The 19,588-nt window shown below is 37.8% G+C and overlaps 1 protein-coding gene across 1 annotated transcript in view; it reads left to right on the top strand.

Moving 5' to 3' along the window:
• Positions 1–19,588, top strand: part of SUGCT (succinyl-CoA:glutarate-CoA transferase) — a gene marked incomplete at both ends in the record, with an annotated part of 312,897 nt that overhangs the window by 260,087 nt on the left and 33,222 nt on the right. Inside the window, one exon of the mRNA XM_080610616.1 lies at positions 4,014–4,077. Within this exon, the coding sequence (XP_080466742.1) occupies positions 4,014–4,077 (64 nt within the window). The remainder of the gene's footprint in view (positions 1–4,013; positions 4,078–19,588) is intronic.

Here is a 19,588-nt window from a genome sequence, read left to right as displayed (position 1 = left end):
TGAGAATATATATGATGAAATATATTAAATTACCCTTGGTTTGCATTACACAAGTAAGACGTTAAGATCTTTGGTTTAAGATTCTTTGTGGACTTTCTTGCGTATAGTATTGGGAAAACAATATTGAAGTAATTTTTAAATGAACTTCTTTTATTCTCTGAGGTTAGAAGACAATCATATGAACTATAGTTTGAATAAAGTAATGTACTAACCTATACTGGCTAGATAGATTTGAAATATAGTGAGTCCTGTAGGTTTTACCCATCACCAAATAATGTTTTCTTTTTGTAGCATGGGCAAATTTGATACTGTCTTCATGTACAATACATAATCCCAAATCAGAACTGTAGCAGCTAATGATAGAGAATTACATATGTCCTGCATTGTGTATATAATATCTATATACTTTTTCAAATTCAGTGTGCAAGAAAACACAAACTTTTTAAGAAAAGATTTGTAGCAAAAGCACAGGAATCATAACCGATGGCACAAGTCAGAGCAACCTTATCTCTTACTGCCTTCTGTACAATGAGGAGATGTTTTTACTGCTTTGTGATGTGTCCTTTTTTTTTTTTTCTTGCCAATAGAAGAGTCTTTTCCTTTACAGTTCCAAGTGTCAGGAGGAAAGGCAAAAAAAAGTATGAACAGGTGAAACAAAATCCTACATACGCTGTGTCAGAAATAACAGCAAGGCACTGCTAGTGCTTTTGTTTTTATAAGATACAAAATAGTGACATCAGGTATTCTTCTCATTAACCAGGAGACAGATGAAAGTTTCCTTCTTTAATGTACAAAGTGATTATACTTGGAATAAAATGAAATTACATGAAAGATTATTACTGAAGGAAAAAAGACTGTCCTTCTGATTCTTTTACAGCAATCTCATTATAATCAGTGTAAAATGCCACCCAAATATTACTTGCATTCATAAAATCTCAAATGGTGACAGGTAATAAAGTAACAGAGGATTTCTAGCCTGGAACATAAGCCATATGGAAAATAAAACAAGCATCTACTGATGTCTATCATCTCTTACATGATCCTCTTGATGCATCAGTTCCTTATGCTGAGCAAAGGTGCATGCAAAGGGGATAGAGGACTCTACCACATCAGAAGGATTGTGACTATTTCAGTGGCATAAGACAATGGAGAAGTCCTCCAAGTTCTGCCTCATACTTTGTCCTCAGACTTTCCTTGTCTTTGATGATAATGGACATGAACACTGCATTCTCCCAAAGGCTCTGGTGCAGTAATCTCACGTTTCCTTCATAGCTTTTAGAATGTAGATGAGAAGGAGTTAGTGATGTTGTTTTTTCTTTTAGGGAATCCTAATAGTAGAACACATGAAACAGGAAATTGCACAGTTCTTAGAAACAGTGTTGCTGGTGTTGGGAAAAGAAGCAGTCTTTGGCCAGATTAATTTCTTGGGGGTTGTTTTCTTTAGAAAAAGAAGGTAGACTTGAGTATACCAATATAGGCTTAATAACTGTGGAAAATAAAAGTAATAAGAATAATGACATTACAGTGGTTTTGAGAAAATTATGTATCTGAGAGGGAAAGTCAAGCCTGTACTTATAGTGAATGGAAAGGACTCTTGACTGCATCTGAAGTAGTTATTTTAAAATGGAATAGAAGTTAGGCCTTGAAGATACTGCAGGTTTTTCTTAGGGACATGGAATTTGGTTCTGACAGAAGGAGATCTTTTAAAAGTAATCAAAATCTGCCTTCCTTTTGTGAAGCCCTGAGTAGCTGCTAGAGAATCTCTATGGTTTTCTTTAACCAAACAGTGCTACTTTAAGGTACAGGCTTTAATTTGCCATCTAAAGAACTGCTTATGCACCTGAGTGTTCTGTTGATTTTTAAGGTACAGGCTTTAATTTGCCATCTAAAGAACTGCTTATGTACCTGAGTGTTCTGTTGATTTCAAGTTCAAATAAATGTGTTTTCTTGAACTCAGGTCACAAAAAAATCTATTAAATGCGTAAAGAAAACCTATGTAACTAAGTTACAGAGAAAGGAGGACAAACTTTCATTACTGTTTGATTAAGGGCATAACTGGAAAGATTCTAAATATGAGCTAAAACAAGCAATTATATTTTCCAATTCTCATTTGGAAGAAAATTCTGGACGTCTTACTCAAATGTCTACCAAAATTGGCGTTAACCTTCCAAAGGAGAAATAGAATTAATGATTTGGTACAGCGCCAAACAATTAGATCAGTGAGCAGACATTCTTCCATCAGCATCTATTATCGGAAATATTTAGATTTCCAAATGTCAGCTAAATAGACTCACCCCACAAGTTAAGAGAAAACTGACCCGACCTTTGACACCACCTGTTCAGGAATGGGAATTTCTTAAGCATGCTATTCTACACAGATAAAAAGTTCACAAAATTTGACCTGGAAAGAATGGTTAAAGGAATTAGTTTTGTTTAGTCTAGAAAAGAGCAGACTGAGGGAGGATGTGATTACAATCTTCCAGGACGTAAAAGAATGTTATAAAGATGCTAGTGATTGGTTTTCTGTGCCCAGTTGGGGAAAAGACAAGAATAAAGATGTTTAATACAAAACAAAGGTATTGAGGTAATGTATTAGGAGAAAAATTTCCAAGAATAAAAATAGAGAATATGGTGGAGGCTACATAAGAAAATTGTCATCTTACTAGCTAGAAATTTTCAAGAAAAATTAGACCAGAACCTATCATTTATAGTCAAGGTTGCTAGTGCTCACAGTGCAAGGTGAATAGGTAGATGTATTATATGGTCACTTAACAGTCTTTGCCTTTCATTTTCTATAGCTGCTATATTTGGCAAGGCGCTCTAGACTTGTTACATTGGATAGAAAAAGAATTGGTTAATGGGAGGCTTTTTATTTGTAGAGGATACTTCAATAACAAAATAACTTCTAAGAATTCTGATTATGTGATTGAGATAACAGGGTGGTGGAGTAAAAGGTAAGGAAATCATAAAGATTAATTACTGGCTTTGAATGCAGCATCGTATTAACAGTAGCAGTGAGTTTGCTATTATGAATGTCTTTTTCTCTGTTACTTGAGAATTTTGGTATCATACATTGTTTCCTGGTTGAAGTGAATAACAAAGCTGGAAATGGTGATGAATAGTCATCCCATACAGATATACATGGGGCTGAAGCATGACGTACCCACTTGAAAAAACAGAAATAACATCAAAATTATGTCAGCTTTCCTAAACATTTGTAAGAACTAAGCCAACTTAGGTTGATAATAGGGACTGTAGTGATAGGACAAGGGGTAACAGGTTAAAACTTAAACAGGGGAAGTTTAGATTGGATATACGGAAGAAATTCTTTACTGTGAGGGTGGTGAGGCACTGGAATGGGTAGCCTGGGGAAGTTGTGAATGCTCCATCCATGGAGGTGTTCAAGACCAGGTTGGACAGAGCCTTGGGTAACATGGTTTAGTGTGAGGTGTCCCTGCCCATGGCAGGGGGGGCTGGAACCGGATGATCTTAAGATCCTTTCCAACCCTAACTATTCTATGATTCTATTCTATAACTTTTCATAGAGTGATCCATCAAGATCTCAAGAACAAATGAGTAACTGTAAAAAAAAAAAAGTAAACCAACACTATAGAGCATAAGTTATGTATACATATTGCAGATAAAAATGAAAGTTGGTGAAGGTTTTAACTCTCGTTTCAAGTTGGTACCAGTTGTCTGTTGGTGGTTGAAACCATGACACGCTTGCCGCTCAGTTTCTTATGCTTGGTGTTGGCTATAAGAGCTTAAAGGTACGTTAGACATGTGAAGTCTTACTGAAGCATTTATTTAGATGCAAAGATAGAAAGTATTGTCAAACATCAGGGCTTTCATTTTACAAATTAAGCAAATCACTTGAGTTGTAGGTCCCTGTGTTTTCAGATACTCTGTGAACGAACATGGTAATATTTATTGTTTTTTACTCTCGAGTTTAGGAACTGATTATGTTATTTATATTATGTATGTATTACATACATGCTTTGTTTTTTTTCTAGGTGCTGCACAATGGACTTGTGATGGAAATGAATCATCCAACAGCTGGGAGGATAGCTGTTCCAGGTTAGGTGTTTAATCCTTTTTTCTAAATGGAGCTTGAAATTAAATGCTACATGACATCCTGAGTAGTTCTGGAACTTAGCTGAGGACATGACACATCTTCACATTTCACTCAAATGAACAGAAGTTTAACCAGCAAGACATTTGTGCTCATATTCATACTGGTAGCAGCAAAATGGGTTAAAATGTGTGTCAGAATAGCTTCTGGTTTTCATCGGTCAATTGTCATAAAACATGAACATGGATTTGATAATATTTGCAAACTCCCACTGCTAGAAATATTACTGCTAAATCATCTACACAAATATGTGAATCTGTTTTTGATTTAGGTCGCTTTTGCAAGTTACACAGGCTTCTTTTAGGGACATTTCTTTTGTAAAATAAACCCCCCCAAAACCAAAGAAGAAGGAAGTTCATACTGAAAGTTTTATCACGCTCTTTTGTTTAATGAGATTAAATGTGAAGCTCTGCAGTGATGAAGTCTTAAATAGCTATTTTGAAATTACAAAGAATATACAAATAATGAACTAGTCTCTTCTCTTTTAAGTTCTAAGTGGATCAGGAGTTGGAGCTGGTGTAGCTTTACTTCCGTTAGAGTTAGTTATGGAATGAGGTTAGGTTCATCCGGAACCACATGTTCTCATTCAGATCCTCACAGTTGGCTCTGTTTTGACAACTGAGCCTTATCTGACAATCTACTAGCTCCTGGGTCAACTTTTTCTGCTTCTCTGTGCTTTTCTCTCTCCAAGACACTTTGAGAATTGTTTCCTCCTTCATTCAAATCAAAGCACTGTGTCATTTTTATTTTTATAACATCTTCTCCTTACACTGTGATTTTCTGTGCCAATTTCACCCTCTGACACAGCATCCAGTTCTCATCAATTTCAGTTGACTTGAGCACATGTAGTGGTAAGAATTTGACCCATAGAATTTGTCTTAATTTGCACATCCTGGAATCACACTGGGATGCAGAAAGAACTATTTGAAAGAAATCAATCCCATATTAGATCATGTTTTCTGCATGAATAGAGGGGATGTTTTGTGTCTGTGTATGTGTATGCTTCATATTTGCTCTTTATCACAGTTTGCATTCCACATTTGGTCCCATTAGGCTTGGATGTTTGAGTGGTTGTATTCAAAAGAGCTTCTCACATTGAAATACACAGATCTGGAAATAGCAATCCTTTTTTTTTTTTTTTTTTTTAGTTTCTAACAGAAACGTAATTCTGGTTTATTTATCCAAAAATGAAAAGACTAATAAGGGTTTTGATTTAATTCTTTTTAAAGAAGTAGGCAGAAAAGCCTTGCAGATGGTAGAGAAAGCGCGTAAGGTTTTCACGTTGCATACAATGTATAATCTATCTTAGAGAAAGCAAATACTCCGTAAGGGGATAGCTTAAACTGCAAGAAGAGGAAGGAGATGAAAGGAATGTTCTAATGTCTGTCAGCAGCGATAGAATGTATTGGCAAGAGAGTGAGTTTTTACATAGGTAAGCCATAGTATTTCCCAAATCCTTAGGTATTTTTTATTTATTAAACCAGTGACACTGCACTAACTAAAATAAATCATCTTAATCTCTAATGGTTTGCCATTTAGTTGGGCTTCTATTAAGAGTTTCTTGTATTGAAGCAGATGGCTGAAATGATTATTGGATATTTGAGCAGGAAAAGGAGAATTCCTTCCTTTCCTGGCATGGGAGGATAAGGAGGGGAAAGGCAGGGGAGGGAAGGGTGAAGGACACTCATTCAATGTGAGTAGAATGGACCTATTGATATCACTGGAGAGACAGTGCATTACTCTGTCCCAAAATTAAAGCATGTGAGTGAGTTGGTGGTAGGTAGTGGAAGTACCCTGGAATTGTCCTGGTCAATGATGCTTCTCAATGACTACTTAAAATTGTAACAACTTTTTTTTCTTTTATTAAATATTATTATATTTAAATATATCATATTTGGTAGAGAACATCTTTACTGAGCTCTCAGTTTCTGGCTTAGGGTTGCTTATTAAGCAAGATTAAGATATCAATGTGAATGCTGAAACTGAATAGACTAAAAATGTCTCTCCTTAAAGAGACTGGGGAGACTCTGGTCCCAAAATAAAAAATAGGTGAATGTTATTTCTTAACCATAATAAGCCAGATTTTAATGTGTCTTTTAGTAACTGAATTGGACATCACACTTGAGGCTCTTGACAGAGGTCAGACTTGTGCTGCCAAGTAAATTTGTGAGTGCAGTAACATACACCTACTGAGTGAGACCATGTGGGCAGATTTCAGATCCAAGTATTGCAGCTGCCCTCTGTGTCTAACATTGGCTTGCAGTAGTCCTCCAGGCGTGGACTTTGAGAGTGGATTCAAATTTGTGCTTGAATTCTGACTTGTAGATCTTGCATCTTGAAATTCTGAGGGATTTTGCCATTGACTTCTGTCGTGGTTTAAGCCCCGGCTGTAAATTAGAACCACGCAGTCTACTTCCCCCCCCCCACTCCCCAGAGGGATGGGGAGGAGAATCGAAAGAATGTAACTCCCACGGGTTGAGATAAGAACAGTCCAGTAACTCAGGTATAACACAAATCACTACTGCTGCCACCAATAATAATAATGATAAGAGAAATAACAAGGGAAGAAAATATGATACCGCTCGCCGGAAAAGAGCCCGACCGAAAAGAGGACATGCCCTTCCAGGTAGCTCCCAGTTACATCCCCGGGCATGACGTGCTGTGGTATGGAATACCTCTTTGGCTAGTTTGGGTCAGGCGTCCTGTCCCTGCTTCCTCCCGGCCCCTCCTCCTCCCTGGCAGAGCATGAGACTCACAAAGTCCTTGGTCAGTCTAAACATCAGTGTTATCAGCTCTGTTCTGAGGCCGAAAGTCAAAAACACAGTGCTGCAACAGCTACTAAGAAGGAGAAAAACTGACTGCTACTGCTGAACCCAGGACAACTTCAATGTAAGCAACATTTTTAATGTCAGACTTCATGATTCATACTCTGCTTAAATATCTTTTGGTATGGTTACTGAATTTGGTAATTTGCACACCTAGTCAGTACTTTCACCCTTGCCTTTTTTATAATTCCCAGCCTGAGATATATTGTATGCTGATAAGCACATCATGTGCTTATGATGTGGAACTGGAGTGGGAGAAGTCACAGTATTAAAAACATATTTCTATTAATTTTTCATTTCAGGATTCATATTTATGGTAGGAAGGATATAGACCTTGTATTTCAATATCAAGTCTTCATTGAAAAATGCCTTTGCACATATATGCTGCTGTTACGATTAGCAAGATAACTTAAATTCAAGTATGGATGTGAAAAGGGAGATCATCTGATGATCATCTGACTAACAGTGACTGTATAAAAAACTGTAAGATTGTTTTAAAGAAAAATATGGTTCTGTAGTAGTTGAGTGGTTTCACCAGGATGTTTCACATACACCAGTCAGTATATTTATGTCGTGTGGTTATTCTAGAGTTGACTTGTGTCATACGTATACTTACACTTGACATATCATATGTAGAAGGTGCAACACATCGAGAGAGCCATGCTTGAGTCCCAAAGGTCTGCCACTGTACTGCAGTCATTCAACACAGGTCTGGTTCATCTGACTGCAGGGTCGTACTGATGAATCTGTATCTGAAGTCACCTTAGTCATCTTTAGTTTGTGGCAGGGCTCCAAAGATGATCAGGAGCTGGAGCACCTCAGCTGGAGAGGCTGCAGGACAGGGGCTGGTACAGCCTGGGGAAAAGCAGCCTCAGGGAGGGCTGACAGCAGTCCCCCTGCACCTACAGGGAGGTTATCAATGTGAAGAGCCAAGCTTTTCTTAGCAGTGCATGGTGGGAGGATGAGATACGAGGGATTCAGACTGGGTATTGGGAAAGACTTTTTCATCACGACGACAGCCAGGCAGTTGATCAGGTTGAACAGAGAGGCTGCACAGGCTCTGTTCTTGGAGGTTTTCAACAAACAACTAGATAAAGCCATGAGCAACCTGGTCTGACCTCAGACGTGACCCTGACTTGAGCAAGAGCTTGGATTGGAGACCTCCCGATTTCCTTTCCAACTTGGATTATATTTTTGTTCTGTGATTAACTGCAGGGTCTCCTCACTCAGCTCTGTTGTACTTAGCCCTTTCCATAGAGATCTAGAGGAAAAATTGCATAGTTTAATAAAATGGGAAGTGTAGAGCACAGAAAGTACTTTTGAGGGAAAAAAATGGTAAGGGAGAGAAGTTTTGCAGAGTGCCAGATTGCAGATGATGCTGGATGGCACAGAGACAATACAGTTAAGTGAAGGGGCAAAATTTCAAGGAGCTTTAGTGTTTGGGTCAGTCTTGAACTACTGTGCCAAAAAGTAATGGACTTTTCTGAAAAGTGGTAGCATGTGGGTTTCTGGGAGCCACCAAGTAATTCTGAGTTGCAATGCAGAGCATAATAGATAGCAACCCGTACAAATTATGTTGGGAGAGCTAATGGATGCAATGCAATCTTGCCCAAGCCTTTTCCATTATAATCTATTTTATATGGTTTAGGAAACTCAAATAATAATATTCCCAACTTCTGCATTACCTAGTGTATTTTAAAATCTGCCAGTTTTTCATAATCAAAAAAGTGTTTGTGATATGATTATTTTTTTTTTTTAAAGGAAAAACCACAATGCATTCAGCTGTCCCTAAAAAACCAACCTTTGTAGATAATAAATCTAATAACTAGCAGGAACCTCTGTGAAATAAACCTTGTTTCTAACCCCTTCTGAGCCTTAGCGGAGAGGGGATTTGGATATAAGCCTACTCTTCGGAATCATCTCTCATCGAACAGGAAACAGTATAACTGTAGAAATCATGTAGAACACCTCTTCCAGACAAAATGACTGTTCTTAGTTTTGATAATGTTTATATTGTACATTCTCTTCATCCCTATTTCCTGAGTTGATAAACACTATTTCTGTCCTTTGGCCCATGATCTGCATCAAGGATGTCTTTATGGCTCACAGAGGCCAGTTTCATACCTGGCTTTGTGATTCCCTTCTGTACTCTTGAGATAATGTGTTTGGGGGACTGCTCCAGGCTCAGTTAGGAAAGGCAGTGCAGGATTCCTCCTTGGCATAGATTTCTTGGAATGAATTCAGGCAATCTATGTTAATTAATCAACCCACTCAGGAGAAATGTCCCTTTTTCCGGTCTTCTCCTGTCACTGTGCATTACAAATACGCTACTGAAACAGGAAAGACATTTTTTTCAGAGATAGGCTTTTCCTGTTGTGTGATTCATTAAATGGTTGTCGTGGTTCCATGGAGACTAATTGCCATCAATCTCTTACAAGAATGGTTTTCAGGAACAAGATGAAGAGGCAAGAAATCTAATAGGACTTCCTTACTGTGCCACAGATTTCTTGCCTAGCCTTGGACAAATCAGTCTGTGTGTCTCACCTTACTAATCATTTGCAGTTTTTCAGATCTTAGTTAAGAGTTGAAAAAATACTTTGATTTCTAAGGGAAGGAAGTTCTTGGAAAATGTCTTATGTATTGTTTTAAATACTTATTCCTATTCCTTATTCCTATTTATTATATATATATATATATATGTATTTAGACTTATGTTTTCCACGTATGGGGAAGACCAGTTATAGCTGCGGAAATAACAGTGGGGTATCTGTGTGTTCGAAGAGTACAATACAGGGAGCAGATATGGCTGTTAGTGATACACGCTATCTTTTTTTTGATCATTTAATGTTAAGTGTAGTGGGGGAAGCTTCAGAAGGACTAGAAATATGTCGGGGGGAAGTTTGCAGGAAATTAAGGAAGTCTGTACTCCAGTCCATCGTTTCCTGCAGCGAGGATATCCCACAATACAGGAACAACAACAACATAAAAAAATCCCAATAATTTTATTCTTTTGGTAAGAATCTCTGCTTGAACTTGTGATCCTGTCTGCTTCTCATCAGGCAGGGTTCTCATATGTGTGTTCGTGCGTGTGTGTGCGTGCATGTGCATAACTGGCGTTGATTGAGAAATTTTAATTTCACTTCACTATTTATGGTACATTGGAGACAAACAGCTTCACCGGCATTACCGTTACCTCATTCGCCTTTTTTAGTCATCAGGGCTGACTGTTTATGTCTTTTACATTCACAGAGCTGATTTCAATTTTGAGGAATTCGGGACCATTACAAGAACTGAGCAGAAATGATGTATGAAAGCTCACTTAGCTATCCTCAAAATACTTTAAAAGTATCTTAATAAATATATAAACTATATTTGTACTGAGTGCAGAAGCAGAAAAGACATGGCGTGAATGGCAAGGAATACTTTATAAGCTTCGTGTAGAACAGGCTAGTCTATGTTTTTAATGAATGATACTTTTATTTGGAATCCTTTAAGATTCCTTGTAAAGTAAAACATAAACAACAAACCCTTTCATATTTTTGCTTCTCTGTCAAAAGTTTCTAGAGTATTTCTCAACTGTATATTTTAAAACTTGCTGTACCTGCTGGAATGACCTTAGTGCCACAGTTGATACTTTCAAAGTTAATGTTGTAAGGAAGAAAAGCCAACTGTCTCTCTCCTAGCTCTGGAACTTCAGTTGTTTTGGGAAATTAAGAAATAGTGAAAGCCTTTTCCATTAGGCTCAGACTGAGTGTTGGTACCAACTGGGACCAACAGCACTGTGTTACTCAGGCAGTGGCTCTCCAAGATTCTTGCTTAGGGTGTCTGAGCTGAGCTCTCCTCTCAGCAGACCCTAGGTCCTAGGTTTTTCTGTCTTTCTGTAAGTTGTGGCAATCAAAGTTGTTTTTCTTGCATCACGTTTCTTTCCAGGACCTGACACTGCCATATCAGGAAGGAAAATAAAACAAGTGGGGACATTTCCTACTTTGTACATAGTAGGTCAAGTAAAATGGTCATTGAAGTTTTGCTGAACATTGATTAGTAATTATACTTTTATAACCTAGTAAACTAAATAGTATCACCTTGCTGCTACATAGGGGTGAGGAAAGTTGACGCATGAATTGAATAGCTAAATAAACTCGTTAATTTACCACCAGTGGTGGCAATCCTGGAATTCAGCTCTGTTTAAAACTATTTTTGTTTGAAACTCTCTTTTTTAATTTCTAAATGTCTTCCACTTCCTTCTTTATAAGTAACAGTAACTTAGACAGTACTTTCTTAACCCTCACTCTGTAACAAGCACCACCAGGTGCTCACACAGTTCAGGGTGTGTGATTGTAAAGATATATCTGCATGCCTCGAGTGCATTGTAAAACAGCCAAATTACTTCAACACCCATAAATTGCAAGTGTATCTTTATGATCTTTAATAATTACTGGATAAGAAAAGGAATCTACTGTCAGCTAAAAAAGTTTGGTTTCATTAAATGTAAAAATATGTTTTAAACATTTAGACAACGTTACTTAATCCCTAGGATACCGAGTATACTAATCCTCATTTGTCTTTCTGCCATGTCGTCTTGACCCAAGCCCTGCAAATGGAAAGAATGATTGGACTTAAGCTGTTTTCTGTGAACCTAGACAGAACAATTTTATGGTCAGCAGTGGCCATTAGATCATGTAGTTTGCTTTCCTATGGCATTGGCTGTAGAATTTCACCGATGTACTTCTTCCACAGTTTTTCTTATTCAGAAGTCCCCAAGAGATGGAAAATTTGCCAAATATCTGCCTCTTTCTTTAACTGCTTGATCAGGCTCATTGTTTAAAAACCATGCCATGATTCTAATTCAATATTACCTAATTTTATAGAGCAACAATATTTTTTTCATGTCTTTCATGAGCTTTAACTACATTTTTTCTCCCCATGAGAATACTTGCATGACCAAAGTCACATCTAGATGACTAGGGTAATTTGCCCAGGTCTTTTCAGGTCCTTTGTGTAAGCAAAGTGCAGCAGCTTTGTAGCTGTGTCTTTTTTATTGCAGTCTGTGTACTGCATATTTACAGGAAAAATTTGCAGTTGGATAGAGTGCATCACAAAGCTCCTGCCTGACTCTAGGCAAGTCCTTAAGCCCATGAAGTTACCTTTCTCATTTCTTCATCCGAAGAATTGAGATAATAGAATTCAACAGGATCTACAGAGCATAAACATGCTCACTTTTTCCAAATTATAACAGTACATGAAATGTAATTCTATGTTTTTTTTGTAGTTTATGGAAGGAAGGGATTGGGTAAAAGTATGGGGCAAAATAAGGCTTATACAGTTAACTTTACTGTTCAGTTGATGAAGAGCCTCCCAACAGTATATAACACGTACCCATTGTGGGTTAGTATATTTACATGTATTTAACTTTTTTTATCTGTGACTTCTCAAGTAGGGCATATTTACGTTCTCTTAGTCACTGTGAACTTGCAGTTATGTTTGCTCCTCTTCCTTGTACATCCCCTAGCTCTTTCTACTGAAATTAATCCCATGCTACATCAAAATCTCTTTTAGAAAGACCAGTATTGCCTAACTTACATATATGATGTGTCTGCCCATGCAGTATCATTTACATAGGTCTATTTAGCTGTCATGCTGCATTTCAAACTCCTGTCTAGTTTGCTTACCAATTTAACTCAAAGGCAGTGTCAGTATGACTATTTCCATTTATATATTTCCATTTAAGTGCCTATGTTTCATTATTTTTCTTCAGATGTGGGTTGTTTGGGTTTTTTTCCTAATTTAAACAGAAAAGAGAGTAATGTTTTTGATGCTTCTTATCTCTCTGAATCCTTTTATATGGTCAATGAAGGTCTGGTAAATTTGGAGCCAGTGACCTGTTCTAAAACTTGTGCCGTCTATTAGCATTGATACATTCACCAGCAGATCTTCCCTGCATAAAAGTCCTACTTCAAAACAAGCATGGCGGTTTGGATTTGAGTCTTGAATATTCTAAATGATGCCTTAATAATTTGGGCTGTCAAAAATAAAGCATTGCTGGCACCTCTTGCCATTTTGCCAGCTATTCCGGAGCTCTTTTGGGGTTCTGGGAGGGTGGGAAATTCCCAAGAGTTTTTTCCAAATGTATTGTTTGGCTGATATTATTCACCAAATTTAATCCAAACTTGCAAATAATGTTTTGCTAAACAGGAACCTTCCTCCCCCCCGCCAAGTAAAACTATCCTGTCCATCCTACCACTGTGCAAAAGGTTTAAACCAAGACAGAACTGATGTGAATTAGCTAATGAAAAGTGAATGTCTGATGAAAACATTAAGCATTGTTTAAGACCTGATTAGAAAAATCTTCCTGACACAGAATCTATTAAGGTATGGGACAGAGTTCCCTAAAAAGACATAGCATCCCTATTTCTTTGGCTGTCTGAAAGCAGACTGTACATAGCAGTAAGTAAAACCAGTTTGCTTATATAAAAAGCAGATAATTGTTCTATTAAAAGGGATTGATAACTTAATGTATTTTAGAATTTGGTGTCAGTTCATTGCTTTAAATTAAAGATTGTGCCTGTGGTTGGCCAATAAAAAATATGTATTGATTTGTGTGTGTGTAGGGTGTTCTAATGAGTTTTGAACTTGATGCAGAGATTAAATGAGGCAGAGGCTTGCAGATTAGAACAAGCTTTTTAATATTCTTTGCAAGCTGTTTTTAGAAACATTACAGAGAACATAAAATCAGGCCCATTTGTGAAGACAGGCAGTACAATTTACAAACACGTGGGGCAAACAAAATTTCAAAGCTCATCATGTACAAATACCCATTTCCGGTTGTCCAACTTGCACATACTGAAAGCACAACTGCATGCACACGTCTGCCATTCCCAGCTCATGACACAAACATACAAGCTTGTGTAAACTCATAGCAATTTTATGGTGTTCTATCACAAGATTAGCACTGAAAGATTAAGCTGCATTGCTTTGATTGTGAGATTTAGATACCTGTGTGAGTAAATCTGTGACGAAACCTGTCTTGTAATTTGCTGAGTTACATTTGACAATTGCTTTTTCTTTCTCAAAGGATTGGGTAGTACAATTTGTTACTGTAGTTGAGCTAGTGATTTTTCTTTTGAGCCAGGGTAAGTTCTGGTGATGCCATTCAGCCATTTCTTCCTAGCTTCGCTGTCCATGTACTATGTTTTCTCAGCATCACCTAGTTTGAACCATTTGGGATCTCTGAAATCGTCAGTGAACTTGACTCCCTGGAAAACACCTTTTAAAAATGAAGAAATTTCATATAATGGGGACACGCTTCAAATATGAGTTTCATATAGAGAAGACTGTTAGCTTTCAGGTCTCATTCCTCAGCCAAAATCTAATGTCATCTGGGCTCCCAGCACAATCCTGTGTCTTGTTAGCCTCCTGAATCTTAAGAGGTTGAGAAACTAAAGTGGAACAGCTCGAGGAGCACTGTCCTGGAAACATCAGTGGTATCTGTGGTGTGCCAGGGGTCAGAAGGAGTTGTGCTGATAGCAGAGAGATTAAAATAAGACCTACAGCACACAGGGCTACACTGCTGGAGAACGAGAGTAGTTATTCGGGCTAACAATCTAACGGCTTTGACCAAGAAGGCTCACAGCAAATGGCACAGTGTCAGGGTGGAGAAGGCTTGCACTGTAGGACCACGCTGGTGAGAAAAGCTAATGAGTTGAGGAAGGAGGGGATAGGAAAAAACTGTGGCCCTGCAAACACTAGCTGGTGCAGACAGTTCCCCTCCTTAAATTCATCTCTGCTAATTGGTGTCAATGATTAGTTAAACCAGTATTCTGAAATTCGGAAGTTCTGTAGTACTTGTTAGGTTTCAGTTCTGGGTAAGGTTCAGTGAAAACTTTGGAATGATAGGTCAGATTTAATTCCAGTCTGAGACAAAGTACTGATTAGAAACTTGGTTTCATGTGTGGTTTGTCTCTTGAGATACAAGGTTTTGTGGAAGTGCTTGGAAAACTTCATTTAGAAAAACAAAAACCTCTTTTCAAAGGTTATCACTTTCTATACAGTTCAATCAGACATTTCCTTAACAATATAGTGAGTTATGTACTTAATTATGGTAATACACCTCTTAATTATTTTGTATACGCAAGCGAGGTGTTTATGTGAATAAGTGGAGAGTGTACAGAGTTCTGTTGTTTCCTTTGAATATTGCCTGCATTTTAAAATCTGGCCTTCACCTCCCAGTGGGAAACACTTTAGGGATCAGTAAATTTGGCAAAGGAGGCTGTTTTGGCAAACTTTCTGGTTTTCACATTTATTCATACTTAGGGGAATAAAGAAGACAAAGACAAGGCACGGATTTTGCTGTTGGTAGTATCTACCTTTGCTACCTTCCTAGGTTGCCAGAATAAGGACTAGTGTAATTCCTGAAAGGGAATTATAACTTCCTAATTACTCAAAAATCGATGTCCACACCATATGATGTAATAGTTGTATTATTTCAAAACTGAATACACAGTTTGGGAGCTTTCCCTTCTACTCTTCCATTTTGCTTGCATCTTCTGAGAAAAAAAAATACATTATAAAATGTTGGCGTGTCCTTTTGCTCCTCAGAGGTTCAGGTACCATGCTGTAGCCTTCACCAGCTCTAGAAGAGTGTTGTTAGAATACATGGGTAAAGTGTAACTCTGGTACAGCTGTGTAGTGATATTAGATTGGAAGATACGGTTTTAACCTGTTCTTCAAGTACTTGGAACTAGATGATCTGAAGGTCCTTTCCAACGCTAACTTATTCTGTGATTCTGTAATACTGACAGAGTAGAGAAACTACTGTGGGGAATCAGAACTTGGAGGAGGAGTAGTTCAGAATTTAATGTCTTCCTAGGAAGCCGTTCACCTTCTAAGAGTCTATTCCAACCTATTTTAAGTCTTTAAAAATGTTGGCTAGTGTGGAGGCAGCTTGGAACCTTCCTTCCAGTTGACTTTAAGAAAACAAATAATACCATATTTACTACTTCAACATGACTTTTAGATTCTCACTGCTAGATTGTGCATGGCTCAGAGCAGCATCACCCACCACCAACCTCCATGTGCAAATCTGTTACTATTTCCATGAATTTACATTTACTTTTGAGATTTTTCTTGCAGATGTCTTCAAGTCTCAGTAATTTGTTTTGTCTTTAATGAGGGAGGTTTGCAGTCAGTTGCTGCATTGTGAGGCATAATGGATACTTCTAATTTTCAGATATTTTCAGAGTTTGGTATTGTTTTCCCCAGGTGTACCCAGACATGAATCAAAATGCTTCATTGATTGTATTTAGAAACTAGAAGTCTAAGGTCTTACCTGACTCGTGGAAACCAAGATTACATTTGGCACCAATTCCAATGAAATATAATAATAAGATATTTCTATAACAGAATTACATATTACACCTCCATATCACATACAAATGTGTATTGTTTACTGTTATAGAACATAAAAATCTTTATACCAATGGAGGTTATTTGGTGTTAAACCATAGTGAGAGAAGAATTAGGTAGTTTCAGTACCTATAATTTATAAGTAAGGGCGATTCAGAAAATTCAGAAATATGAATATTTTTTGTTTAAAATACTGGGAAAAAAATCATTATTTATTTAAAAGCAAGATTTCAAATATTGCATACATTCGGGGAATTTAAATGCTCTGCTTCGTGGCGATTACATTGTTGAAGATAAATGCCTTAGAAAGTTGTGGATCATTTTTAAACTCAAGATGAATGAATTAAACACATGTTGTCTTATTTACAGTAAAGCATGTTCTCAGTGAAAGTGCTCTGCTCTTTTTTGAAGACTTGAGTTCTGTTTTCAGGAGCTTTGTCATATAATTTTTCTAAATTTACTGTAATTAATGAGAAGTAATGATCAGTAATCAACTTAAATGTACCATAAAAGATGGAGCCTAATATATGCAAGACAAAATTGAAGCATTCCAGTTCATGGTACACTTTGTAGTATATTGACTGATAATTACACAGAGATATTAAGAGGATCCATTTGTAGAGACTCTTTAAAAAGTCAAGAGGTAAGATTGAAAACTTAATCATAATTTGGGAAATTACTGTCTTCCAGTGCTTAATGTCTTTACCAGAAGAGTATTTAGTAGTTCAAAATTTACTTTTATTTTTCAGTAGTGTAACCATTGCCACCTCCTGTCTTATAAAAAGAAATATATCCTACTCCCAGTGACCAGGGCATTTGAACTACCACTGTTGGGAGGAATGACTGCTTAGTGGTTTGCTCATTATGCTGGGATAATAGCTGATTTCCACTTCATTGCTGCTTTTAGCTACTTAACTAGCGCTGCCTATAGGCCAGAGACACCCATCGAGGCAGGAATGTGATTATACTCAATTCAGGAGTTACTTCTCGGTGCAGATGTAGTTGGTGTACAGCTCACACAGCCTTTGAAAGACTTATGACTCTTGATTATACATTGGCTTCTTCCACAGGTCTCATATTTCCAATCTTTCCTAAATGCTGCAACTCTGAAATGCAATGACTGAGGCATGCTGGCAGAGAAAATAATTTTGTCCTGAACTTTAAGGTATAATGGATATAAAGTTCACTTACCAGTGGTGCTCTCCCACTGGTGACATTCAGCCTATAATAACCATCAAGGTGTTTGAATGGATTGAATGTCTTCACATCTACGTAGTTGTAAGAGAGCTATGTAATAGGAAAAAAGGCAAATTATTAAGACATTGGTACATTCACCAGAGGACTTAATGCTCTTATGTGACCATTCACCATGCAGGGTATGACATAAATTGTGTTTTCTAATCCTACTGCATGTATTTAACAAAAATGAGAAACGTATATATCTAACCAGTACTTCTTTCCACTGTACTCCTTCTTCATAGACCTAAGAGGTGGGTTTAAGCCATATGTATGTTGTGTATTTTGGTTATGCTATCTATATGATGCTGAAATCTGTTTTTTTCTGTGCAAACAAGCAGGTAAGTTTAAATTGATGCTTTTTTCCACTTTTTATTTTCTAATCCTGTGTATTAGAGCTTATTACCCCCACCTCCACCCAAGTTTCTTTGGCATCTTTTTCTTGAGTACCTTTAATTTGTCCCAAACATGTGTAATGTGGGCACATATATTGTATGCTAAAGGAGATCTTGTGCAACAGGACATGCTTAGAGTTCCATATACACTGTCCTTTTGGTTTAGAAGGAATGAATCAATTAAAATGATTTAATCAATTAATCAATATCATTGAAGGTCAATACAGCTCTGTTGAGAGTTGCTTCTTTTGTTATATGGACTAACAGTGCACTGGGTGAAGAACTGGCTGAAAGGCAGGGCTCAAAAGGCTGCAGTGAGCAAGGCTACATCTGGCTGGTGACCACTCGCTGGCACTGTTCCTGAGTTCCAGGGCCAGTTCTGTTCAACCTTTTATCAGTGAACTGGAAGCAGGAGTTGAATGCAAGATTAGCAAATTTGATGATGACACGAAACGGGGAGATGCTGTTGACTCTCTTGAGCGACAAGAGGCCTTGCAGAGGGATCTGGAGCACTGGGCAATCGCCAGTGGCATGAAATTGAACAAGAGCAAATGCCATAGTCTGCGCCTGGGATGGTGTAATGCTGGACACAAGTCTAAATTGAGAGAGGAGTGTCTGGAGGGCATAAGTATGGATATGTTAGTATAGCATTCGTATTATGGATATATCCCATGGGCCATGAGAGATGGACACCCAAAAAGACAACAGCCTTTGTGAAATCTCTGTTGTGTATTGGTTCTCTGATGTACACTGGAAATGGCTCCCTGAACTATGAAAGCCTTTGGTCCAGGCTTGTTCACAGAGACAAAATGCAATATTCTTTCCCTTACAGTCACAATGTGTCCAAGACCAGCAGAGGTTAAGAAACTGGGTTTGTTTGGCAGATGTTTCTTGTTATTCTGCCAATTAAGTCAACAATAGGTATTCATAATCCTAGGGAGGCTTGGAGGTCATAGAAATTACAGGGCAGGCAGAATAGCTCATGCACAAATAGCTGAAAAAGAAAGCGATCTTTGGGGATTTTTTTCCCTCCTCTCCCTTTATTCTGCTCGTCCTAGGAGCTGTCATCAATCAGTAACATTGTGCATTGGTTTCACCCTTTGGTTCTGGTTGCAGTGTTCAAGGTCCTGAATGGCACAAACTCTGTTTTATTGTTGCAGGGGACATGTTCTTCTGCAGTTTGTCTTATGCTCAACCTTCAGTCTCTTGTAAAAGTATAAAAACATTTTTCTCAGCCACTGGTTTAAAATAAATGGTTAGGATTCTTGCACTCTTAAGAGAGAATGGGCCTCCATGGAATATAGACAGCAGTTGTGAGGTGGCACGGGCTGTAATGCAGGCTTTCATTATATTGCCAGTATAGAGAAATTCATTGGATTCTTACTTTCTGGCCTCTCAAATTTATCCTTGTTGAGCAAGACATGGAGCTGGCAGAGACAGGCACTAATCTTAAGAGGTAAAAGAGATTTGGGGAAAGCATCAAAGAGAGTTTCTGTGCTTGTGGCTGGGATGTTAGTGGCAATTGTAGCATATCTGCAGGTAATTCTCTCAATAGAGTACCACTGGACTTTACAAATGTGGGCACTCTCTTTTTATTA

The sequence above is a fragment of the Psittacula echo genome (genome assembly GCF_963264785.1).
Source record: "Psittacula echo genome assembly, chromosome: 2".
Classification (NCBI taxonomy): Eukaryota; Metazoa; Chordata; class Aves; order Psittaciformes; family Psittacidae; genus Psittacula; species Psittacula echo.
The sequence above is the reverse complement of the archived record's forward strand: the minus strand, read 5'-3'. Positions and strand labels throughout refer to the sequence as shown.